The sequence below is a fragment of the Miniopterus natalensis genome, chromosome 1 (genome assembly GCF_054644295.1).
Source record: "Miniopterus natalensis isolate mMinNat1 chromosome 1, mMinNat1.hap1, whole genome shotgun sequence".
Lineage (NCBI taxonomy): Eukaryota > Metazoa > Chordata > Mammalia > Chiroptera > Miniopteridae > Miniopterus > Miniopterus natalensis.
In genome coordinates this window covers 199,604,603-199,629,144 of record NC_142081.1, presented here as the reverse complement: position 1 = coordinate 199,629,144, position 24,542 = coordinate 199,604,603, and the positions used below count along the sequence as shown (strand labels likewise).

Below are 24,542 nucleotides of genomic sequence, written 5' to 3'. Positions count from 1 at the left end.
GAGGTTGGAAGATCCCACAGAGCACACTGCCCGACACACAGCGAAGGCTCTGAGAAGGGAGGAGGGGAGGGACTAGCTCAAGGCCACCCCGAGAGTGGCTGGCAGGGGACCTGGTCTGGGTCTGTTGGACCCACAGCCTCCCCAGTTATACCTGAGGATGGGGTGCAGCAACAGGTGGCCCCAGGAGGGGGCCTACAGACTTGAGGTGACTGCAAAAAATATTTATTGCTACTTGGCCCCTTCCTTTATTTCCCAGAAAGTGAGCCACCAGGACCCACTCCCCAAGGACAGGCCCTCAGGGCGGGTGGCCAGAGGCCAGCCAGGGTGCCCGTCCCCAGCTCCGCTGGGGGGCCAGGCTGATCCTGCGGATGTTGAGCTCGGAAGCGAAGGTCCTGGCCTCCTGGTAGAAGAAGAGGGACTTCTCGCGGTCCAGCAGGAAGTGGTGGTAGATGGTGGCCAGGCGCGTGTAGATTTTCATCTGCGCCTTTTTGTTGCCCAGGTCCACGGCTGCCGCCAGTGCCAGCTGGTAGTACCCGGCCGCGTCGAACGGGTCCTGCTGGGGGAGGGGACCACCAGCTCACATTCACTGACCCTGGGCCGGGGCACACGTGGAGCCCATCTCCCCAAAGCTGCTCCCATGCCTGCCATCATCGTCTCCACCCCACACTGGTCACCACACCGCCGGAGCCTGCGGCAGGCGGGACCCCGTGAGGCCAGCGACAGAGGTGCCTCTGGACTCAGCCCCTGAGTGTTTTCCTGGGAGGAGCCCACCTGCTCCCCTGGGGCTGCCTGAAGGTGGACTTGGGCTCATGTATGGGTCGGACCTGGAGGTCTGCGGGGGTCTAGGCCGGCGCTTAGCTGCCCCGGGTGTCCCCCGCACTCCGGAGCCCACTGTGTCTCCCCCTTCCCACCCGGGAGCCAGGGACTGTCACCCTGTCCCCTTCCCCCACCCCACCGGCTGAGTGCCTCTTTACCCCTCAGTCCGGGGCCTCTGACCCTCTGGAAGACATCTGTAGTCTCCCCCTGGGCTGAGGTGGGGTCTGGCCACTGTTCCGAGAGCCCCCTGCAGGGCCCACCCCGGCCCAGGGCCATTTCAGCTCCTGTCCTTCCAGCACCTGTCCACACTGATGTGGGCATGGCCCGGCCCTTCCTCAGGCGGGGCCCAGCTCACAGCCACCCAGCTGTCACCTCTGGAAGCAGTCCTTACTATTTTGACGGGTCGCCCCCCCCCCCCGACACCCACCCCTATTTCAGAGGCAGCTGTTCCTGGCCCTCCTGGGAGCTCTGAGCGTCTACTGACCTGGCAGGTGGAGCTTCTGGGGTCTGGGGTTCACTGAGACTGAGGACCTGGACCCAGGCCTCTGGGGCCTGAGTGCAAACCCCCCTTCCCCCCTCCCCCCGCCTCCCCTCCCCGCGCCCACCTTCAGGTCGTAGAAGATGATGTCCCCAAGCACCAGGTACACCTTCATGTAGTACAGCGTCTCCTCGTCGAACTCCAGCGGCGAGCTGCAGAGCGAGAGCGCCTTGAGGTAGAAGTGCTCCGCCAGCTCCCCGTGGCCCAGCTGGTGGTGCAGGGCGGCCAGCCGGTGGTAGGCCACCCGCTCGTTCAGACGGTCCCCTGGGGACACGGGAGGGCCACGCGTGAGGACATGCTGCATGGGCGGGGGGGCACAGGCCAATCGGGAGCACCCGGCCAATGCCGCCTCAGAGCTCCCACCAGGCGCTTCCTGTCCAGAGACCCAGTTTTCCCACCTGTAAAGTGGGCCGAACCATGCCTGCTCCCCGCCCACCTCGGGGGTGTGGCGAAGTGGAGGGTTTGGAGGCCCCAGCTCTGAGCCTGCACATAGCCACCTGGATGGGGTGCCTTGGTTACTATTTTTGACTAGGAGACCCCAAAGGTCATACAGCCTGCAGACTGGAGGAGTCCACAGCATCCCGGGCCAGCCTCTCTCTCCCCTTCAGCCCCCACCCTCCCGACCTCAGAGGCAAAGGCCAGGGGCACAGGGCTTACCCACGGTGATGCTGAGCGCCAGGGCCATGTGGGCGAACTCCAGGCCCTCCTGCCGCATGCCCAGCTCTGCCAGCAGCGCCACCAGCTTGTTGCACAGACGAAGCTCCGCCTCCTTGTTCCCTGTGGTCACCGTCAGGGGCAGCGCCCGGTCCTGCCCATGCAGGTGGGCGGGTCAGGCCTCCTCCTGCCTCGGCCTGCCCACACCCAGGACTCTCCTCAGAGCCCCACATAGTCCTGGGAGCCGCCCACCCCACTGCCCCATTGGATCCTTACACAGCTCTGTCCCCAAGAGAAGGGTCAGCTCAGAGAGGTCCTGACGCCCTAGGGCCACCTGCCATGAGCAAGCTGGGGTGTGACCTGCAGCTCATCTGTCTACACTGCATAACCCAGACCAGCCTTCCCCTCCTGGACAGTGGGGGCTACCCAGGAGGGTCCAATGCCCCTCTGTGCTCCGAAAATGCCAAATCTGTCTGAACCCCGGGCTGAGCCGCAGGCCAGGAGCTGGGCCGGCAGGAGGGGAGAAGCTGCCCTCCCTGGAGGGCACATGAAGATGGAGCCCTGTGCTTCTCTGAGCCTGTTTCCTCATCTGTGAAATGGGGATGCATGCCCAGGGTTGTTGATGATTGGGGTGCACACTGCAGCCTGAAGCTGCCGGTGACCTTTAAACAGCACTTCCTTTCTCTGTCCCTCTAGGTTGGGGTCGGGGGTTAGGACATGACCATCCCAGACAATGCACGGGGTGATCCTGCCTTCTGGGAGGCCTCTGCCCCACTGCACCTGGGCTTCTGCCCGCCCAGGGACCCCCACTGGGCTCCCGCATCGCCCCTGGGCCCTCACCCTGTAGAAGGACACAGCTTTCTCCCGCTCCCACGCCCCGTTGAAGAAGATGTCTCCGGCTGCCTCGAACAGCTCCAGCCCCAGGTTGGGGTCCCCTGTGTACAGGGCTGCATTCTGTGCCACCTGCGGGGGTGCGGGACCTCTCATGAGACCCAGTCTCTAGCAGGGCAGGTGACCATCCCACCTGGTGGGAACCTCCCAGCCACCTCCCAGCCACCTTGGGACCCTTGAGCTGCAAAAGCACGTGAATGGGGGCCCTCTTCCCTCTCACACACTTCAGGAGGGACTGGTCCTGTGCATGTTGAGGTCATGGTCACCCACTGGTGTCCCTTGAGGAGGCTTGTCCAGGTGAGGCCCCGGAGCCAGCAGGCGTGGACTGCTGAGGAGCTGGGCACAGGGTTCAGAGCTGGCCCCGAATTCCATGGCCTGCTCCAGGCTCACAGGGGTCCACATGCTGGCCCCTTTGCCTCCACTACTTTCCCTCTGTACCCTTAGCACCCCTGGTGGCATGTCTGCCCGCCTGTCCCACCAGAGGACTAAGGCTGTCAGCTTCTCCGCTGGGTCCTGGGTCTGGCACAATGCCTGGCACATAGTAGGTGCTCAACAAATACAGCTGACTGAATGAGTAGACTAGCCCCTGCCTGCCACCCATACATACCCTACTGCTTGCAGTCCCCAAACCTGCCACCCTCCTGTGCGTCTTACTCCTGGAATACACCCTCCTCAATGGGCACCGGCCCCCACTCATTGCAGCTCCAACCAGCCTCAGTGACCCCAGACGGATAGAAACTTACCCTCCGGCTCCTCTCTGCACCCCGATTCCACCACAGCCCCAGGGCCCCAAGCCAGCATTGTCTGAGGGAGGCGCCTTTCCCCGCAGCCACAGCTCCTGACCTGGGAGCCTCCACCCGGCCCAGGGGGGTTCACAGCAGGCTCTCAAAAGGGAAAAGCCTCCCAGGGACTGCGGGCCTCCCAGCGTCCCCCGCACCTGGATGTACAGGTCCACCAGCTCCCTCTGCTGGAGGAGGTAATAGATCCTCCCGGCCTGCAGCCAGGCGTAGGCTTCCTTCTCCTTCTGCTGGAGGTCGATGAAGATCCCCAGGCTGCGCTTGGTGTAGTCCAGCGCTGATTTGTAGGCCCTGAGTCAGACAGGATGCTCAGGACGAAGCCCCCAGGCCGCCGGCGCATGGGAGGTGCCAGGCTCTTCCCAGGGCAGGTCGGGTGACAATGGGCCTGGACTGTTGGGAGTGGGGACAGACCCTGCCCCTCCCAGGCGGGTGGGAGAGCTGCGTGAACACGAGCTGCACAGCTCACGTGGCAAAGATAAAGGAGGCTCTTTGGAGGGAAACATGGGCGTGGCTGGGAGGGGCGCCCGCCTCCCACAGGCGCCTGACCTCCCCGGGTGCAGCAGGAAACATCAGCACTGGGCAGAAATTTAGAGATTGTCTAGGCCAGAGGCTCAAGAGCCACCCCGAGGGCTGTAAAATGCAAATGGCAGGGTGCTGCTCCCCAAGTTTCTAATTCTGGGGTGAGGCCTGGGAATGTGCATTTCCAGCAAGTCCCTGGTGTTGTGGATGCTGCTGGTCCAGGGGCCACTTTGAGAAGCACTGATCCAGGGCACTGGCCCGTTGGTTATGCTGTGAAACTGAGGCCTGGGACTGGCCTGCCAAGCTCTGTGGAAGCCGGCTCCTTCCTGCTCTCCGTGAGCCCCACCCCGAGGGGCACGCTGGTGACGATGCCAGGCCCTGCATGCTGCCTGCTCTGGGTGTCCCTTTCCACACCCGGGGAGGAAGCTCAGAGTGGGCTTCACGAGGGACACAGGACCCCGAAACCCTGGGGGGAGCCGGTGGCGAGAATCCTCCGAGCACAGGTGGCTGCTTCCCTACGGGAGCTGAGCTGGTAGGAGCCGACTCGGGCAGGCACAGGGCAGCTTACAGAAGCCACCAGGGCAGAGAGCAGAGCCCAGAGACACAGGCTCTGCCTCCCCTGGGAGTTGTGCAAACAGGGGGGCCGAGGACAAGTGTCATGGGACTCCTGTGTCACGGGCATTAATTAGTGCGACCCCCAAGGCAATGGTCCCCAAGGAAAGGCCCCCCGGGAGGCTGCCCAGCGTCCTCGTGACCCTTACGCTTCGTGGGGCCGGCGCTCACCGCTCAGTGCCCAGGGAAAGGTAGAGCTGGCTGATGGTCTCCAGGAGCTGCCCCTCCAGCGCCTTGTCGGCCACTCTTCGGGCCAGCGAGAGCTGGAACTCGTGGTAGACCACGCACTGGGCCTTCCTGGGCCTGACCGTGCTGTAGAAGTGGCACAGCCGCTGGACGGCTCGCAGCTGGCCTGGGCAGGGGGACACAGGGAGGAAGCCACCGTCACTGACCGCAGCCCTGTGTGCGGGGCTCACGGGCCCCGGCTGCATGCCTGCCTCTCCCACACCCCTGTGAGCTGGGGCCATCGCAGGCTGTACACTGAGCTCAGGCAGGCCAGGTCACCTATTGGACGTCACACAGCGACGAGCAGATGGCGACGGGGCCAGGCAGGGCGGGCATGGGTGCCTGAGAGACGGCACTGCCCACTTTCACAAGGCCCAGGCCTGCGGTCCTGGCCAGGCTCTCCCAGGGCACCAGGACGCTGTTTCCAGAGCTCCTTCTGGTCAACAGCTCCTCACGTTGAGCTGCAGGGCGGGACGCCCACACCCCTGTGTGGCAGGGGGACAAACTGAGTCCAAAGCTGAGTACCGGCCCGCAGTGGAGACAGGGTTCAAAATCTGGCCTCCGGCATCCAGGAGCCAAAGCTCTGTCAAGAATCCAGGCTTCCAGCCTTGGCCACTGTGGCTCAGGGGTCGGAGCGTCGGCCCACGCACCAAAGGGTCGTGGGTTCGATTTCTGGTCAAGGGCAGGTTCCTCAGCTGCAGGTTCCCTGCCCGCCCTGTGCAGGAGGCAACCAGTGAATGTGTCTCTGTCACATGGATCTCTCTCTCCCCCTCACTCCCCCCTTCCCTTCTACTCTGAAAAGCAATGAAAAAAATATCCTCAGGTGAGGATTAACCTCCCCCCCCAAAAAGTGGACAAATCTTTAGCCAGACGGACCAGGAAAAAAGAGTGACGATGCCAATCTCTCAAGTGAGGAGTGAGAGGGACACTAATGACCAGGGACACCGGTCGCACAGGGTGAGGGGATGGGCACCGAGCACTGTGCACCGCTGTATGTGAACAAGTTAGAGGAAATGGAAAATGCCTAAAAGCACACAAACGACCGAAACAGCCCAAAAAAGGGCCCAGAGCAAGCACGGGGTGACCCTGGGCACCACCCCAGCCTTCGGTCTCCTCTCTATTCAATATGGGGGTAACAACATGATCCCCAGGTCCCCGCAAACTCTGAATCTCCGAGTGCCCCGGGGGCCCCATAGGAGATTTCTCAGAGGCCTACAGGGGCCACTGGCGAGCACCACCTGGACCTCCCCGAGGCCACAGGTCCCTGGACCCCCAGCTCTTGGTTCTTCCTGGAGGTTCAGAGGGCCCTCTGCCGGTCTCAGTGAGTGTGCTACAGCCTTCGGTGGCTCCCCAGTGCTCTCAGGGGAAATGCCAAACCACAGCCCGGTTCTCCTGCCCCTGCCTAGGCCCCCAATCGAGGTTCTCACCACCCTTCACCTGTCCCACCCAAACCCTGCACCTCAGTGCACAGCCCACCTCACTCACCCAAGGGCCTTTGCATAAGCTGCACCTTCTTCCCCCCCCTCCCCATACCTCTCCTATGACTGGTTAGCACCCTCTTTAACCCGCAGGTCCCAGACTAAACAGCCTTCCCTGATCCATGTGTCAAGGGCAGGCGCTGTACATCACCACGTTGAGGACTCACTTTGTGGTTCTCGTGGCCTGAGCATTGGTTTCCCATGAGAACCGCTAGGGTCCTGTTTGCATGTGGAGCCTTGCACAGAGCCCAGAGCCCAGAGCCCGGAGGCTGGTGTCCCTGCACAACAAGGGACTGTTAATAAAGCCAGCTGTTCCTTGGCCCTGGGAACTGCCCAGCGCCCAGGAGGTGACTGGTGTGCAGGGCCATCCGCTGCCCAGCAGATGCACCAGCTAAATCACCCAGAGTTCAAGGCCCACACAGCTCCTCTCTGCTAGTGCCCAGGCTAGGGGACTGCAGTGCTCGAAGCAGGATGCACCAGGCGGACTGAGATGAACCTGCGGCCCTGCTGGTATCTGGCCCAGCGTGGGAAGACCCTTGAGCACCTGCACACAGCTGCGGGTTTCCACTGCTCGCTGTTCTCGGTGGTGGAAAAACCGCCGCCCACCAGTGACTCTCACACCCCAGGTGCGTTCTGACCAGAGACGAAAGAAAACACGTTCTTTCCAGGAAGCCGGAGCAGGGGTGGGTGGCACTTACTCTCCAAGTGGTTCATCTCCACGGCGACCAGAAAGGCCCACTCGTAGTAGCACTTGCCCTGCTGGGCCAGGGCCTGGAGGGTGTACAGGTGACCCAGCTGCAGGAGCACCTGCGTGAAGTCCTGGCCACACTCGCCGCTGGGCAGCCGAGAGAACAGCTTCACGGCCTCCAGGAGGTAGTGCTGGGCCAGCCCCCTGGCCCCCGCCTGCAGGCACAGGGCCCCGAAGTTGGCCAGGACCACTGCCTGGTTCTGCAGCTGGCCCAGGCCCTTGGCGATGCTCAGGGCGCGGTAATAGCCCTCGGCCGCCTGCCGGGTCCTGCCCGTCCTCTTCAGGGCGATGGCGATCATGTTGGCGATCACTCCCTCCTGGTCCACAGTGGCCACCGCTGCATCCAGGACAGACTGCAGGATGTCCACGGCCACCGGGCTCTGTCTGTGTAGCATGTGCAGCCAGGCGAGGGCCACCAGGTGGTCCACAACCAGGCGGCTGCCCATCTCAGCGTCGGCTTCCACTGCCCGCATCATGAAGGAGATGGCCCGGCCGTGCTGCCGGTGGTGGCTGTGCAGCTGGGCCAGGCTGGCATAGAGGGGACCGCGCCATGCCAGCCTCGTGCCTGGGGCCAGGGAGGCCAGCGCTTGCCTGAGGTAGTGAGCGATCTGGGAGGGGAGGCGGTGGGGCTGGGGTGCGTTCTGCAGGACCAGGTCCACGCTCCTGAGGGAGGTGGCCAGCGAGCCCCGAGTCTGCAGCGAGGCCACCTTGGTGCAGCTGAGCGCCAGGTGAGGCAGGCACTTCCTGCTGTAGACATCTGCCAGGAGCAGGTAGCAGTCTGCGGGCCACACAGCGTCCGGGCGCCCCAAGGCCCTGTGCAAGAGCAGCAGCCTCTCCAGGAAGGGCAGGGCGGCCTCGGGCTGCTTGAGGCGGACCTGGTGCTTGGCCAGCAGGAAGCAGGCGCGCGCCTCGGCCTGCGGACTCCGGGCCCCGATGGCCCTCCGCAGAGCGTGCCTCAGGAGCTCCGCCTCGGCCTCCGTGCCACAGACCTGGCCGGGCGACCCCAGGAGCAGGGCGCAGGCTTTGGGCACCACCTGCCCACACTTCTCCCTGTTCTTCTGCTTCAGGTGGATGGTGGCCAGGTTGGCATACAGGGCTACTACCAGGAAGAGGTCACCGAAGTGGCCCCCCAGAGCCCCTAGGGCCTCCTCGAAGTACACCCGGGCCTGGGACAGCTTGAGTCTCCGCACGCACAGCCGCCCCAGGAGGAAGCAGAGCCTGGCCAGGGCCATGGGGAGGTCCGCCTTCTTGGCCACCCCCCGGGCCTGCGCCAGGCACCCGGCCAGCTCCTCCTCGTCGGTGAAGCCACAGAACAGGGTGCTGAGCCCTGGCAGGGAGAGGTCGTACAGGCCACGGAAGCTGGCCTCGTACCCAGGACTGTCCAGGAACCGCAGCAGGGGGCCCAGGGCCTCCGGGTCCGCCCAGTCGTCCTCCACGTCCAGGGAGAAGGAAGGCTCCTCGGTGGCCGGTGAGCTCACACTGCTGGACACTGTGTGGAGACCCCAGGACACTGGCTCCTCGGGGTAGCTGTGGCAGGACTTACATTGCTGTAGAATGTCCTTCACCTTCTGCAGGGTCTCATGCGGCTCTGGGTGCAGGCCAGGTGGAGGCATTTCTGCAAGTCACCGAAACCCCAGGTGGGTTAGAGTCTGATCTGAGTCCAGGATGGGACAGGGACATCCCTCCCCGGGCGCAGTGCCCCTGTGGCGGCACTTGGCAGACACTGCCTCCCCAGGGAATGCCAGCACCCAGCGCACAGTGGGCGCTCAGCACACAGTGGCAGCCCTGCGCACAGTGGGAGCTCTGTCATATGATTATAGGGAGAACACAGGTCCTTTGGGTCAAGTAACCACATGGCCTTCTTTGCTTAATTCTTTCCTGTTCAAAAGCAGTTTCAGGAGACTAGTGTCCTAGCCTTGTGACCACTCAGACCCCCTTTCCCTTTAGAAAGATTCAAAGCCACTTAACAGGGCATCCATTCAGTGCTGCAACTGCCCACGTGTGAATGTCAGCACCTCAGGCCTCCAACCAGGTGCCGGCACCCCTGTGACATCCTCAAGAGCCAATCAGGGGAAGGGATCAGCCTGAGCTCAAAAGCCACCCACAGAACTGAGAGAACCAGCCACCCACGGGGGGGCAGAGGAAGGTCCCTTCCTAGCCTGGGACTACTTCGTGCAGGGAAGAGCGGGGCTGGCTCCCAGAACCCCAGGCTCCACCTTCACCTCAGCTGGTCTGAGAATCTAAAGGGTTATTTTTAATCTAAAGGGTTAAAAATAAAAGCAAGGGCCAGGAGCTGGAGGAGCTGGGGACACCCGGGCTGTTGGCTTTGGAACAGCCCGAACCCAAAGGCTAGCCCAGCGTCAGAGCAAACAGCTCCGTTTCCTGTTGGGAAACAGCGCTTAGAGGGGCATGTGTCTGGGAGCAACAAGCCAGCAAAGGCTCCTCTGTTTCACATTCACACGTAAAAAATGTTCTGAACGAGCGGTGTCCTTACTAGTCTGCGAAGTCCGGGAATAGGAAAAAGAATTGGGTGTGGTTCAGTGGAAAGCATCCGACTCGGCCAGACGTTTGGTTTGCTGAGAAAACGCCCCCGTCCGGCGCGGCCGATGGGCTCTGCCAGGTGTGTGCTCCCCTTGGCAGGGTGTGAAATGCCCCCTCCTCCAGGAAGGCGAGCCTGCAGCCCTCACCCCTGTTCTCACCCGGCAGAGGCTCACGGGACGACCTTAGAACAGCCCCGGGGGCAGGGGGGCTTCTCACCGACACCCCAAGGTGGCCCTTCCGTGTTAGTGCTTCACGGATCCCGCTCTCAAGGATCCTCAAAGGGACCTGGGACATTATGTCCTGGGCCGTCCCCAGTGCAGACCCCCTGTTCAGGGGGAGGAGGGGCTCTCCCTGGACCGGCCCCTCTGGGAAGGAGCAGACCCTCGAGGGATTTACTTCTCCAGCATAAGCTCCAAACTCAGCACCCGAGCGCTTTAACGCAGAGCCTGTGGGAGCGTCAGCTGCTCTGGGGGCTGAGAGCAGCCCAGGGCTGGGCGTGGGCTCAACGCGGAGGGGACACCGCCTTATCTGGGGACAGGGCGGGGGGCTGCCCCAGTGGAGGGAGCTCTACCTGTAGCTCATCCAGCCTCCAGGGCAGGACTCCCCCCTCCCACCGGCCCGCTCCCATGGAGGAGCGAGGTCTATGACCGGCACCCACGGGGGCCGGCTCCGAGGCCTCTGCCTGGCGTCACCCCCGAGGCCCACCGTGACCAGAGGAGCCCCGTGCCGCATGGGAGGAACCCACCTTGTCCTTCTGGCTGCTCAGCCTCAGCTTCCCCTAGTCTGTCTGCAAAGGGGGAGGAGAGAAGTGTCAGCCTCCAGCAGTGCCCCTGGGACCCAGGGCCGTGTCGTGCTGAGGTGGACACCAGGATGGTGATACTCCCAGCTCCAGCACTGGTGAGGGGCGGTGGGGCTCATGGGACCCATGGGTGAGGGGGCGAGAAGCCGCGCTTTCCAGGGTCCATCCCCCCCCCCCCCCGCTCCCCTGCAGGGCACCATCCCCCACGAGGGGCTGCGGCTTCCACCCTCGATGCCATGGACTCCGACCCCTCATCCCAGGGGCAGCGCCTCCCCAAGCCTCGGTGCCCACCGCCTTAGGGTGGGCGACACTGGCAGTTCACTGGGTCGCCATAGAAACAAATGAGAAAGCGCTGTAAAGAGACATGCACAGGGTAAACCATGTCAGCTGTGGTGACACAGCTCCTGGGAGGCTATGTGGCGTCCAGCGGAGAGAGGCCGAGCCCCGGATGCCTCCCCCAAGTGGGGTCCCAGTGGGGCTTCCTGGGTAAGGGAAGAAACCGCACACCGGCCGGCTAAGGCCTCGCTACGCCAAGGCCAAGTGCGAGTTCGCCTGGTTAGGAAGAGAAACAGGCCTGGGTGGTTGGGAAGCTTCGCCTGCTGCTGGCGGGAAAGGTCCTGCCACGCGTGCTCGCAAGCAGGCAGAGATGTGTGTACGTGTGTGTCTGTGCAGGTGTATGCGTGTGTACGTGCGTGGATGGGTAGCTATATGTGCACGTGTGTGTTTGGGTGTGTCTGTGTGTCTGCACGTGGGTGTGTGTGCATATGTATGTGTATACGTGTAAGGGTGTGCGCATGTGCATGTGTCTCTGTGGTACATGTACACGTGCGGGCATGCATCCCGCGGGACAAAGCCGTGAGTCCGGCCTTGTCCCCTGTGTCGTGTTTGTCCTCATGGTTGTGACGCACTTCCTTCATCCACGCCTTGCACTGCAGCACGCAGGAAAACCCCAAGAACGGGGTGAGGCGACGTGGGGACAGCACCGTCTTCAGGAGGTGGCACCCTGGTCGGGCCAGGCCCCCCGGATCCACACCTACCCAGGCTGTAGGCCGAGCAGATGTCCGTGCCCGACATCCTCCTGAGCAGCTGCCTGGCGCCCTCCTCGGAGAAGCGGCCCTCCCGGCTGAAGAAGGACCGCTCTTCCTCAGCGAGAAAAATCACGCTGTCCAACCTGGAGAGAGAGGCTTCATTCACGATCGCGTGTGTCCAGAGCACACGCCGCACAGGGAAGACCCGCTCCACCCCTTCACATGACAGCAGTCCCTGCACACCTACTGTGTGCGCAGCAGTGAAGACCCCGGATGACAAACAAAAACCAAACAGACCCTGCCTTCCAGGGAGCCCGGCCTGGCCAGCAGCAGATGCCCGGGAGCAGAAATGGCTGTGACACACACAGTAGGTCACGGCAGCCTGGGAAGGTGAGCTCTTAGGCAGCCTTCAAAGCCCAACTCCAAAAACCCCTCCCCCTGGGAGCCGGCCGTGATGGCACAGGTAGAGCTGATCCCTCTACACACTGAGCTCACACAAGCCCCACGGTGCTTCCACAGCACCCAACACAAACACGCGTGTGCTCTGTGAGGGCAGGGAGAGGGAAGACAGGAGGAAATGGAGGGAGGGAGGAAGTAGGAGGCCGTTTTAGGACTAAATTACCTGCAGAATGTGAAACTTTGAAAAGTACTTTGAACTTAGAGGGCTCTGTTTTGAGAAGGTAAAGAAAACCTTAGAGTAGCTTGTGGGATATTCAACAAAATACATGTCAAAAAATCGGTGTCATAAAAGACAAGGAAGACCAGGTAACTGATTCAGGTGAAGGGGACAAGATGAACCCCGTGGTCTGGAATTTTCTCCAGCTACAGCGGGCATTGTGGGAAACTGGCCGGAGCCGAATGCGGTCTGCAGTGTCGGAGGTAATTCCCTGGCTTTGACAGTCAGATGGTGGTTATGTGAGAGGACGTCCTGGTTTTGGAAACACTGACTGATTTAGGAGTAAAGGACATCATGTTTGCAGAGGGTTTAGAAAAATCTGGAAGTAGAGAGAAAAGGGACAGCGAATGTCATCACATGGGCGCTTGGGCCATCTGGGTGAAGGGTGCCCAGGGACTTCAGGCTCTCGCTGTGACATTTCCCTGAGTCTGAGATTATGTCAGCCCCAGGACACTCAAGCGGAGGGAAAACATTGCATCTCAGAGAAAGACCACTGGCAGCAATGGGAGCGAAGATGGAAGGGGCCCAGACAGGAAGGTGACGCTGGGCCCTGGGGACAGGGGATGGCAGCCTGGGCTAGCTCCAGGCCTGGTGACACAGCTGGGTGCAGACTTGGGAGGCGTGGTCCAGGACCAAGTCCAGGTTTGTCACCTGTGAGGCAGGGAGACAGCAGCAGGGTTCCCACGGGTGAAGGGGTGGGGCTCAGGGCGGGGCAGGGCCTCAGCCACTCACTCAGACGCGTGGCCCTGCACGCTGACAAGACTCGTCCGCACAAACCCGACCTGGCCCGAGGACGTGTGCCGGCCCAGGAACCAGGGCAGGCCGGGCACCCGGGCGCCCAGGATCTCGATGAGGTCGCCACTGCAGAAGGTCATCTCCTCGGGCCCCAAGCCCTGGTAGTCTGCCAGCGCGGAGGCCAGGCCCATGGCTGCAGGAAGAGGGCACAGGGTCAGCGGGAGTGGGGCTGGGCGGGCGGTGGGGGGCCCTAGGCCAGGGACACGCAGCCCCGCTGTGGGATCACGTGGCACCGGCCTGGCGTTGGGCACCAGCCGTGAGAGGCAGGACATCTACGGGGTCCTCAGAGAGGGTGTTTTGTCCCCATGCTGATGGGGAGAAACTGAGGCACGGAGACTTGAATAAACCTGGCCCGCGGGTGTTGGCCTCCAAGGCTAGGGCGTTGCCTCCATCCCACCCAGGGAGGCCAGGCCAAGGCCCACTCAGGACGCATGCAGCTACAAACAGGGGTCCTTCTCACCTATCCCAGGGGGCCTCATGGCCATATAACAGGGACACAAGGCCACCAAGCACTAGCCAGCTTGGGGCTGAGCAAAAATGCTGTCCAGGAGCCCAGGGGCCTAGCAGTGTTAGTGCTGATGGTGAGTCCGGCTGCAGCCCAGCCCATCCCAGCCTGTCCCATCCCAGGGGCAGAAGTGTCTGAGGTGGGGCCGCAGACAGCTGAATGGTCTGCGGAAGTCACACTGAGGGGCAGTGACCAGGACCCTGCTGGCTTTGCTATGGGCTGTGAGTTTGCACCAGCTGACAGGCCTCAAGCCTCAGTTATCGCCTTGTGACTAAAGAGAATTCTAGCTGTGTCTTCTGCCTCGGGGAGCATTCCGGTGAGTGCAGAAGCTTCTAGAATGCTGGTGCCTGCCCTTCCTCACCACCGCCCCCCCCCCCGATCCCTGGGGGAGAAAAACCAGTGGAAACATTTACCCATCAGCTGAATGTCTGGCGCCACAGGTCCACCCACAGAGTCTTCGAAGGGGTCCCAGGGGACCCTGAGAGCCCATCTGGAATGGGGAGAGGGAGGCCTTTGCTGCAGGATTTCAGATTTGGGGGGATTGAAACTGTGCAGAGACTGGATAAGTTAGCAGCTCCCACTGACTTATGCAGATCCTACCTCCTGTCCCCACCACACATACACACACACACCTGCCCTGGTGTGTGGCCTTCAGGCCCAGGTGGGGCACTGCCTCCAGGGAGCCTCATGTGCCCCAGCCCTTCCTCAGGCTTATGTCCCTGGGGACCTCCCTTTATTTTCCAGGTGAGAAGCTGAGCCTCAGCTTGAAATTTCAGGGACACCAAACATCAGAGATCAACTTTCTCTCTTTGCTTTGGCTGCTGGGAAGCTCCCAGCCAAACTTAGGCCCATAGTCAGCATGTGAGCAGGAGCTTGGCCTCCCCCAGGCCCTCTCTGCCTGGCTAACATTGGCACAGATTCTTGTGTGCTCCCTGCTGCGGGCACACGTTGGGTGGCTCCCTGAGAAGCTTCCCAGAACAAGCAGGCTATGAAGCCAGGGCTCCATCGGCACCCGTCCCAGGACGGCCAGGCCGGGGGCTGTCAGTGTCCTGCCATCTGTCACACAGTGAGCCAGGAAGCAGCAGGAGGAGCATGGGGTCTGCCTGGGCTCACGCTTCCCCCCACCCCTGCCCACGGATGGCCCAGGGCCCAGGGCGTCTCTGAGGCCCGACAGGAAGCAGACAAGAAAAGGTCGGTACCTACTGATGAAACGGGATCAGAGGTTCTGCTGCTTCCCCTGCCGCCGCCTCCTCGGAGCAGGAGCTGAGGCTGGGCGCCGAGGAGTCCGAGGCCGGAGCTGCTTCTCCTTGGGGTGCCCCTGAACCCCGCCTGAGGGGCTGGGGGTCCCACCCTGCACCCTGGGGGACAGTCGTCGCTCTCACGTGGTGGTCAGGGCACAGGACAAAGAAGGGCCCTTCAAAGTGACAGAGGGTGGTCATTCAGGGTGGCGGGACACAGAGGCAGCCATAGCTCTGCAGGCGGGATCCACTCATCCCCCTCAGGACACAGGTGTGCAGGTGGCATCTGCAAGAGCCCCCGACCCCAATCTCTGCAGGCAGGACCCACGCATCCCCCCCGGCCTCTGAGCGCATGCCAGCACCTCCAGAGCCTTCCTGCTGCCCAAGGCCCCAGGAGTCCCCAGCACAGCAAGGAGCCAGACAAAGTCCCTGTCACCTGCGCAGGGCTCACCTTCCTGGATGAGCAGGCTCTCGTGGGTCAGCCTCAAGGCCTCTTCGTCCACGTGGACCTGGATGGCCGTCTCGTCCTCACTGGGTGAAAGCAGCCAGAAGGCCTGGTCCACGAGCAGGTTTTCCAGGCAGTGGTGCGTGAAGCCTGGGGACCAGACGGGTCCCTGGTCACGAGTGGGCTCCCGGAGTATTGGCCGAGTCCTGCACTGAACAGGCTCGGGGGGACACCCTGCCCAGCCTTTGGGACTCACAGTACTATCCCCAAACCAGGCAGGCCACCTGATTGTCTGAGCTGCAGGTGGGCCAGCTGTGACTGTGGACAACTTATTTGACCTCCCGGTGCCTTGGGAAGGCTAAACAAGGACAAGTCCCTTCCTCTAGGACCCTCAGTCTCCTCCTCTATGAGATGGGATGAGCGCATTCCCAGATCATGTACACTGGGGGTGGGGGGGCCCTGGCACTGCTAACACTGTCCTCCCTGCCCCCCCACAGACTCAGGAAATGGTCGCTCTGATTCTTATTTTCAAGCTTCCTCGGCTTTCAGATTGGGGACTGGAGTGGGGGGGGGGGTGAAGCAAGGTCCCCAGGATACCCTGCAAATGCCTCCCCATAGAATGAGGAATATTCTAGAAAGCAAGCACTGTGGTCGGGGTTCAGATATGTTTCCTGGTCTGTGCTTGGCCAGTCAGGCTGGTCAGCAGAGCTGGGCGGTAGAGAGCTGGGGGGAGTGAGGAAACTTGGCCCAGTACACATGCAGCACAGGCCGGGAGCGTCTGGAGCATCCCCCCATCGCCAGCGCCCCTACCTGAGCACAGGAGAGCACACTCTCCTCCAGTCTCCCCGAGAGGCCATCGCGCACTAACCTACTCTAGAGCCCTGATTTGTAACATAAACACTTGGTGTGTGACAAGTGTCTGGCAAGGGGTGTCCCCATCACCAGCTCTGGGAGGGCATGGCTTTACCAAGGGCATGGTAGGTGGAAAACTTCCAGATTTCTTCGAAAGTCTTGAAGGTCACCAAGATCCGATCCTGGTCACTGTGGATAGATAGCAGCCTGGCTGATAGCTCCTAACAGGGAGGAAGCAGAAATCAGAAATGGTCCCTGTGGCTTTGGGGCATTTCACCATCTGGGTGACAGTCATACAATGGAAGCATTCTGCAGACGTCACCCTGGTCCGGGCACCCATACAGAGCTGACTCCTCAACAGCCTGGGCTGCTCCCCTCCTGTTCTCAAGCCAGCTGTGGCTCCCCAGTGCCTGTACCACACCTGCTCTTTCTGGAGCTCCTGGGACCTCCATGCCCTGGACACCCCCCCACCCATGACTCCCTCCCCCACTGCCTCCATCCCTCCTCACCAGCGACACCGGGTCCTGCGGGCTCAGGAGGCTGCGCTCAGCCCTGTGCAGCCAGACCTCTCCTCCCCGCCCACCTGCAGCATTTTCAGTTCCGACTCCAGCATGCCCTCCCCTCTGACTCCTACCCCGAACACTCCTGGCGGTGGTGACGGGGCACTGAAGTTACCCCAGCGGACCCTGGGTCACTCAGGCCTCAGGAAGTCTGGGTGGGGGGGTCACTCACACAGGGAGTGTGTGTGTGGGGGCTATTGTCCTCCCCTTTGCTTGACCCTCACTAGGTGGCACAGCAGGGGTTCAACCCAGAGCCACTGTGCTTAACCACAGCTGCCTGGGTCATAAGGGGCAGCCCCACTGCCCAGCACGTGCGGGGGCTTCGTGGTGCTATTCTTGGGATCCTCACGCCGGCTCCCTCGGTAATAATTCTAATCACCCCACATGCAGCTCAGGAAGCCGGGCTCACAGAGGCTAAGGGGCATCGGCCAGGGCGAGGCCAGGCTGGGCTGACCGCAAGGTCAGATGGTGGCCATCTGTCCCTAAGCCCCAAGCCCTGCACCATGGAGGGGTCCCCAGGCCCAGCCCCCTCCTCTACCAGCCTCCTGTTGGACTGTTCATCCTGCGGAGGCCAGGGGGCGGGCTCGCTAAAATCAGGGATTAAGAGCAGCTCACACAGCTCTTCTTACCCCATAAAGAGACTTTCACAGTCCTGGCGGGGTGGAGGGCGTGGGAGAAAGGAATGGGGGACACTGGGAACACGGTGGCCCATGCACGGCTTGGCCTGTGGGAGTGATGGGTGATCCCTGGAGCCAGCCAGCCAGGAGAGCAGGTGGGGACAAGACACAATGCCACCACAGGTGAGGTAGAGGACGGCCACCCCTGCCCATGGCCTTGGCTCCTCGGAGGCCTGGACTTCAGGGACCCTCCTGCTAGGCCTACCAGGTCTCCTCTGCACAGTCCTCCCTTGTCTTGTTGTTAAGCCGGGCCCCCTACCCCTGTGCTCACCCAGGTCCCCCAGGACCCTGGAGGAGCCCACTCACCCCGAGAGTGCGGGCCACCTCCCAGCTGTCGGTCTCCAACAGGCGGAGCCGGGCGCGCAGGGCCTGCTGCAGCCCCGGGTCTGGCAGCCCGCTCTTCCTCCGCACGGCCAGCAGCTGCAGGGTCAGGTCTGGAGGGAGCAGGTTGAGGTCAGGCAGTCGGCCTCCCCTGGGAGCCCAGCCCATGCACAGGGGACCCTGTGGGTCAATGCCCACGTCAGGCACTGCCTTGGACACCTGCACGGTTCCCGTGCCCCTGAGCTCCAGTTTATTTCGTGGTAAGTGAGTTACATCCATCCTGGAGTGATGGGAGGAAGCCGACTCCTGCTCCCGTCCCAGGACAGGACGGCGCCAAGCGAGGTTTCGGCACGTGGCCCCGAGTCACTGAGACCTCCAGCCCACCTCTCCCACCGCCTCAGCACCAGTCAGGGCCGTCGGGCCTCCAGCAGACAACCCACAGGCCCCTCCACCCCACCTCAGACCCGGCTCCTTCCCTTTCTTTCCCATCCCCAGCCCTGCTCAGGCCACTCCCGCCTCCCTCCATCACAGGCCACGTGGATCCACGTGAGCCCCACTGACTCTCCCTGCGATGCAGGCCTGGCTGGCTCCCTAAGATGCAGATCTCAGCTCATATGCCCCCCCCCATCCCCAACGAGGCCTCCAGAGCACAGGAGCCCCCAGAGCAGGGGCTTCTGGGGGGGATAGAGAGGGAAGGAGAGAGAGTCCCATACCCTTTGAACAGACCTTGCACCTGATTGAGAACATTCTAGCAAAGGGCCCTGGAGCTAACTGCCCCCCTCCTGTGGAGGTCAGGCCAGTGGCAGAGACTCTGGAGAGTTCCGGAGACTGGGTCAGGCCCACTCCCCCCACGCCCAGCAGGACGCTGGCCCAGCATTTCAGGCTGGTTCTGAGCTGTGACCCTCCCACTCCCGGCAAAGGGCAGGGTTGGATTTTCAAGTCCCAGATAATCTGCCCTGTTGCTCAAGTCGTCCTGATCCACCGGGTGACCACAGGGGTACTGACCACTAGAGAGGAGAGTGGGGGGACAGGCAAAGGTGAGACACCACCAACAATGGGGTCTTCATGTCCTGCACAGCTGGGGGTCAGGGGTGGGGTCTCCAGGGTAAGGGGTAGATTCTTAAGCCTCCCCGCCTGGAGCCCAGGTGCTATTCCCCTGCCCCTGCCCAGGGCTGCCCACAATCCATACCCTGCAGAAATCTGCGCCCCTCCTCAGAGCCCCCCCTTCCTTGGAGCCACCTCCCTGGAACCAGCCCTTGGACACCTCCCTGAGGGCTCTTCCCCTCCCTCTGCTGGTCCCACAATACAGTGGCCCCTTTTGTCTGGTTCTTACCATGTCCCGCCTGCCACTCCACCCTCCCACCAGAGTCCCTTCCCTTGCACGTGGCCTTTAGGGCCATGTCCCCCTCTCTGAGCAGATGCAAAGTACAGGGAAGCCCTTTGCAAATGCAGGTGAACCCAGCTTCTGGCCCCTGTGGGATGCAGAGTCCTGAGCCCTACCCCAGACTGATGAAATCAGAACCAGGGTGCAGAACCTCGGCATCAGCATTTAATGAGCCCCTTCCCCCACCCCCACGGAGAGAACATCACTGGGGCAGGGATCCCATATTCACATCCACAGTCTGGATGAACCCCGCTGTGTGGTGTAATGCCCAAGGATGTCTACCTGTGGGATATGGTCCCCTCTGGCCAGGAAGGGCCCCGGAGGCCTGTCGTTTTGAGATGCCCGGGGGTGGAGCAGCACCTGTAACAGAGCAGGTATGTGAGATTCAGGTGAAAACAGGCCACTTCCACCGACACAGACCGCCCCCCCCCCCCCCAGGTACTTCTGGAACAAAAGTGGTGATTCCACAGCCCTACAAGCTGCAGTGCACTGAGCTCCCTTCCTGCAGGGTCACAAGCCAGGGGGCCAGACAAGCCAGGGTCACAAGCTCAGGGGGAAGGTGCCTGAGTAAGAAACCAGCCCAAGTTCAGCCCACAGGAGTGTGACAGGGTCCTGATGGCTAAAGTCAAGGTGTTAGCAGAGCCTCCTTCTGAGGCTCCAGGGGGAGATCGGACCCTGGCCTTTCCAGCTTTAGAGGTGCCCGCATCCCTTGGCTCCTGGCCCGGCCTTTGATTTCTCTCTGACGCCGACCTCAGGGTAATCTCGCCGTCTGGAGATCCTTAACCCCATCCCCTCTGCAGTCTCGTCTGCGCAGGGGTGACGCAGTTAGTCTCTTTCAACAGACACGTGACGGTGCAGAAGGCGCTGTGGCCATGGGCTGTGGCTCTGGCAGCTGGGACAAGAAGGTGGACCTCACACTCACCGTCTCTGCCCGGAGCTTGGGCCTCCTCAGGTCTTGCTCGTGTCCAGCCGACCGACGCGCTCCCAGCCACTCTCTGGACCTTGTCACCATCGCTGCCGCCCAAGGGCCCTGCCGTCACCCTCTCCTTTGAGGCGGGCTCTTCGGCGGCCACCTCCATCGGGTCCTTCATGATGGACAGTGGCCTCAGGGCCGCGGGCTCGGCATGCCTGGCTGGCAGCTGCGGAGAGAAGAGAGGGAGGTGGTCACAGCGACGTCCTCTCCCGGAAGATAGGCCGCCAGGACCAGCATGGACGCTGCCGCCAGAGTTGGGGTCGAGAGGAGAGACGCCCCCAGCCCCTCCATGCCGGGTGGGCCCTGCTCAGCCTTCAGGGGTCTGCTCACTGGTCACTTCCTCCCCGATGAGCACAAGTCCCCCTGGGACAGGCTGTTGAAGCCAAGTGCCAGTGTGTGCGTGGTGGTCTGGTCAGAACCCACCTGGCCAGGCAGTGGGTGTCCTTGCAGGCGGGGGGTCATCTAGACCCCAAGGAAAGAGCTCAGAGCCCGCCACGTGATCCCACTCAGCACGTGGCTGTGAACCCTGGATGGTATGTGAGTGAGGGACCGAATGGTAAGAGGGAGCCCACTGTCCTTGTCGCTTATATGGACCGTGCTTTGTGGGTAAGTTCAGCACACAGCCAGCCAGCAAGGGCTGAAACGAGGGCCCCGGAGACAGCTCGTCCCCCGAGAGATGACTGTTTAGTCCCATGTCCCACAGGCCTCAGTGAGCCAGGTTTCCCACGAGGTCATGGTCCTGCTGTATCAGCTCCGGAGCCTGAGTCAGCTCAGAGGGCTCCTCTCTCCCCCCGGAAGAGGCCAGGACACGGCAGGGTCCCCGGAACTCGTCCTGTTTGTCAGGAAATAGGCCATGTCCCAGGCGGTCCTGGGGGAGAAGGAAGCAGGTGACGGAGGGCAGGGAAGTGAAAGAGGCCCAGGCAGAAAGGATACTCCCCCCCCAGGGGCTTTCCCCAGCTGGTCCCCCCCAGGAGCTGGTCATCTGGCCTCATCCTTCCAGGGTCAGGGGTGAGACAGCCCTTACAGCCGGACAGACCCGGCTCCGGGGGTTGGGGGCTTCGTCAGCATTTGGAGGACATGGGAGAACACAGGCACAGGGTGACAGGGACAGTGGAGCCCAGGGGGGGGGCTGAGGAATGCAGGGCAGAGCTCCAACTTTAGCCACAGACATGGGGATCAGATACGTCCCCTCCGTCTGCATTGTTGGGACCAGGGAGCCACGGCTTCGAGCCCGACTGCCACCTGTCTGCTCTTCCTGCTGAGGCCCAGGAGGTATCTTATCAGGGCGCTTGGGTCCGGACCCTTCACCACTTGCCTCCTGATGCCTTCCCCACCCCTCCTTGCCCTCCTCCCCTCTCTGTCACCTGGTCCTTGAGGAGCCATGTCCGATGTCCCCCTTGAGATGGAGCAGCTGCTCCCGCAGCCGGGCACGGGGCACATCCAGGGCCTGTGCCTGCCGTCCTGGCCTCCCCCAGGGGTGGGACCGGCCCATCGCTTGTGCACCAGGGGCCACCGTGAGCCTGCCCTGAGCACTTGGGGACAGGGGCCTGAGGACAGGGGCCTGGCACAGGGAACTTCCCACCTGCGAAGGGGCTGCCGGTGACAACTGTAAGCTCGGGGTTCCCAGTGACATCCAGCGATGAGGAAGTGGGTGCCATCTCCACGGAAGTGTTCCCTCCCCTCCCCCGGTTCCTGAAATGGCCTCCCTCGGCCTGCGGGCGGCCGGCTCCAAGGGCAGAAGTGGCCGCCCGGACTCTCCCAAGGGGCAGCTGGCGGGGTCACCCCGGGCTGCCCTGTGGAGATCCTTCTTCCTCCAGCCCCGAGCCTCTTTGCTCAGCTTGTGGGGACAGCCCAGGTGAACTACCGGCCTGCAGCCCCAGCCCAGCCCCCCCCGGGGGGAATGTGGCCCTGGAACCCAGACCCTGGGGTCAGCGGGCTGGGTGATCGCTCCACGCCTCAGTCTACTCGCCGGAGAATGGGACTGAGAACATCGCCTCGTGAGGAGGTTGATGGATTAGATGAGGGGGCTCCTGGGCTACAGGTGGTGTCTAATGAATAGGGGTCTATGGGGGAGGAGATGGCTCCAATCCAGTCTTGAAGGGGTTTGGGGGTCTGGCCGGAGCTTTCACTGGGCTCGTGCTAGACAAATACTCGAGAGCCCATGCAGACCTCGCCCCTCCACCAAGAAGCACCTGTCTGGTGGCCCCTGTACTGGGGTGAACAGTGTCCCCCCAAACCCATGTCTACCCGGAACCTCAGCAGGTGACCTTATTTGGAAATCGGGTCTTTGCAGATGAGGCCACACTGCAGTAGGCTGGGCCATGAACCCAGTGACCAGTGTCCTTAGAACAAGAGGAGGGACACGCAGACTCAGGGAGAGGCCACATGACCACAGAGGACAGACTGCAGTGAGGTGGTCATAGGCCCAGGACTGCCGGGAGCCACCAGGAGCTGGAAGAGGCAGGAAGGCGCCTCCCCGGAGCTGGGGAGGGAGGTGGCCCTGCTGACACTTTGATTTCAGACTCTGGCCCCCAGCCAGTGACAGTAAATCTCTGTTGTAAGCATGCTCGTCCACCCCACATTCTGAGCCTCGACTTTGTCCACTGTGAGGCAGGGTCAAGCTCACCCACATCGGGGTGTCCTTGTGATCAGATCTAAAGGCCTTCGGTCACATCAAATGCTGGCACACACCCAACACAGGAAGCGTCATCAGCATCCACAGCGGAGTGACAATCACATAACAGCAGCTGCCACCATTCAATCCTCAGGACAGCCTGGGGGAGGGGGTGTCCCTGTGCCCATTTCACAGATGGTTGGGCTGAGGCTCAGCAAGATTTGAAAGGTGAGATTTGAATCTGGGTGGGTCTGAGTCGAGCACTCAACCACCTGCCCCAAACTGGACACACCTACCTCACCCCCGCCTGCCTCTAACCACGGGCTCAGCCACGGCTCCTCGCACAGGGTCCTAGGAGGCCACCCCACGCGCACCCGGCCACGTGTAGGCAGCTCCGGGCCCCAGCTCCAGCCGGCACCACTGACCCCCCGCTGTTACCCTGTCGGCCGTCAGTTCTACGAGCCTCGCCAGCTACAAAATGTTGGAAGTCCTCGCAGTCAGAGCCAGGGTCCAGGGCTCTGAAGGGGTCTCAGTGGTGTCCACAGGCCACAAGCCTGGGGCAGGACCTCGTGTTAGGAGGCCTGGGCCTGTGTCCTTCCCTATGACTCTCTGGCTGGTGCCCCTGGTCAAAGCACTCGCCCCGATTTGATGCTGGAAAAGAGGCCCAGGGATGGTGACCTCCGAGTGGCCAGGTCACGGGAGCCAGGCACTCCGTCAGCCCTGCCATTGTCACTGGGCGCCATCACGGTACTTTATCAAACCTGCCGTCGTGACCAGGCGCCACCACTGCCGGTCAGCACTGGCAGCATTCTTGGGCTCTGACTGGCCCCACGGCCCTTGGGCTCCCCAGACTCCAGGTCTGCGGTCCCCAATCCCAAAGTCTCAGAGAAGTCTTCAAGAAGGTGAAGGACCGCGGGCTAGTCTTGGATCCTCCGGTGGCGAGACCCTGCTCTGTGGGGGATGCCTGCTCGGCCCGGCCACGCCCCTGCCCCCACCGGTCCCCGTCACCCCCGCCACCCGCCTGTCCCGGCGCCCGCATACCTGTCTGCTCCTCAGCGGCAGCTCCGGGGACAGCAGACGCCAGGTAGCTGCCCCGGCTCCTCCCTGGCTGCCCCGAGGGCCGTCTCCGGGCCAGGCAGCAGGGCCGCCTCAGCCTGGCTGACTGCTCGCAGCGGCCACCGCCCCCTGCTTCCTGCCCCACTTCCTCCCCGGCCCGGGCCAGTGGCAAGAGGCAGGCCCGGGGGAGGCCGCCAGTTGGTCATTAGCTCCTTCCTGGACCAGCTCCAGTCCTCCCGCCTGCCCGCTGCCCGGCCCGGTGCTGGGGCGGAGGCCAGGGGACACCCAGGCTCCTGCCTCTCCCTGGGATTGGGGAAGTCAGCCAGCTGCCAGCCTCCCTGCCAGCCTCAGCCCGCTCTGTTCCTCTCCCACCCGCCGCACACTCACGTGTGCATGCACACGCAGAGGTGCACACGCACTCAACACGCAGACCCAGGCCCACTGAGGATGACTCTTGTGCTGGGGACAGAGAGGGGGTCAGCCTGCAGCTCTCCTTCCCTCCTTTCTGGCTGGATCCAGGCCCCCCTGGTTTTGCAGCTGCGGAGATGGGACTGGGCCTCCTGTTGGCTCCGGCAGGAAGCAGGAACTGATCTGGGGTCACCCGCAGCCCCACAGCCGCGCCCTCAGGTCTGCCCTCACCCCCTTGCTGGTGTACGAGCTCTGGCCCCAGCCCAGCCCTAGGGATCAAGAATGGGAAGGTGACTGTCACCTGTGGCCTGGCAACACCGGGAAGAACCTCTAAGTTAAGTGGAAATGTGCCTATTTACAGACAGGGAAACTGAGGCTCAGCGAGGTCATGT

At 62.5% G+C, this 24,542-nt stretch overlaps 1 protein-coding gene across 1 annotated transcript; it reads right to left on the bottom strand.

Moving 5' to 3' along the window:
- Nucleotides 1–236: 236 nt before the first annotated feature.
- SH3TC1 (SH3 domain and tetratricopeptide repeats 1) lies at nucleotides 237–23,811 on the bottom strand. The gene is made up of 18 exons (XM_087817137.1): nucleotides 23,728–23,811; nucleotides 20,022–20,238; nucleotides 19,382–19,459; nucleotides 17,701–17,828; nucleotides 16,273–16,378; nucleotides 15,312–15,455; nucleotides 14,826–15,036; nucleotides 14,036–14,112; nucleotides 13,055–13,250; nucleotides 11,656–11,789; nucleotides 10,565–10,606; nucleotides 7,229–8,893; nucleotides 4,999–5,179; nucleotides 3,837–3,987; nucleotides 2,849–2,971; nucleotides 2,012–2,162; nucleotides 1,422–1,618; nucleotides 237–553 (listed from the first exon to the last, which is right to left on the bottom strand). Exons 2-18 carry the CDS (start codon nucleotides 20,188–20,190, stop codon nucleotides 296–298), a joined length of 4,011 nt encoding a protein of 1,336 aa, XP_087673263.1. The 5' UTR covers nucleotides 20,191–20,238; nucleotides 23,728–23,811; the 3' UTR covers nucleotides 237–295.
- Nucleotides 23,812–24,542: the final 731 nt, after the last annotated feature.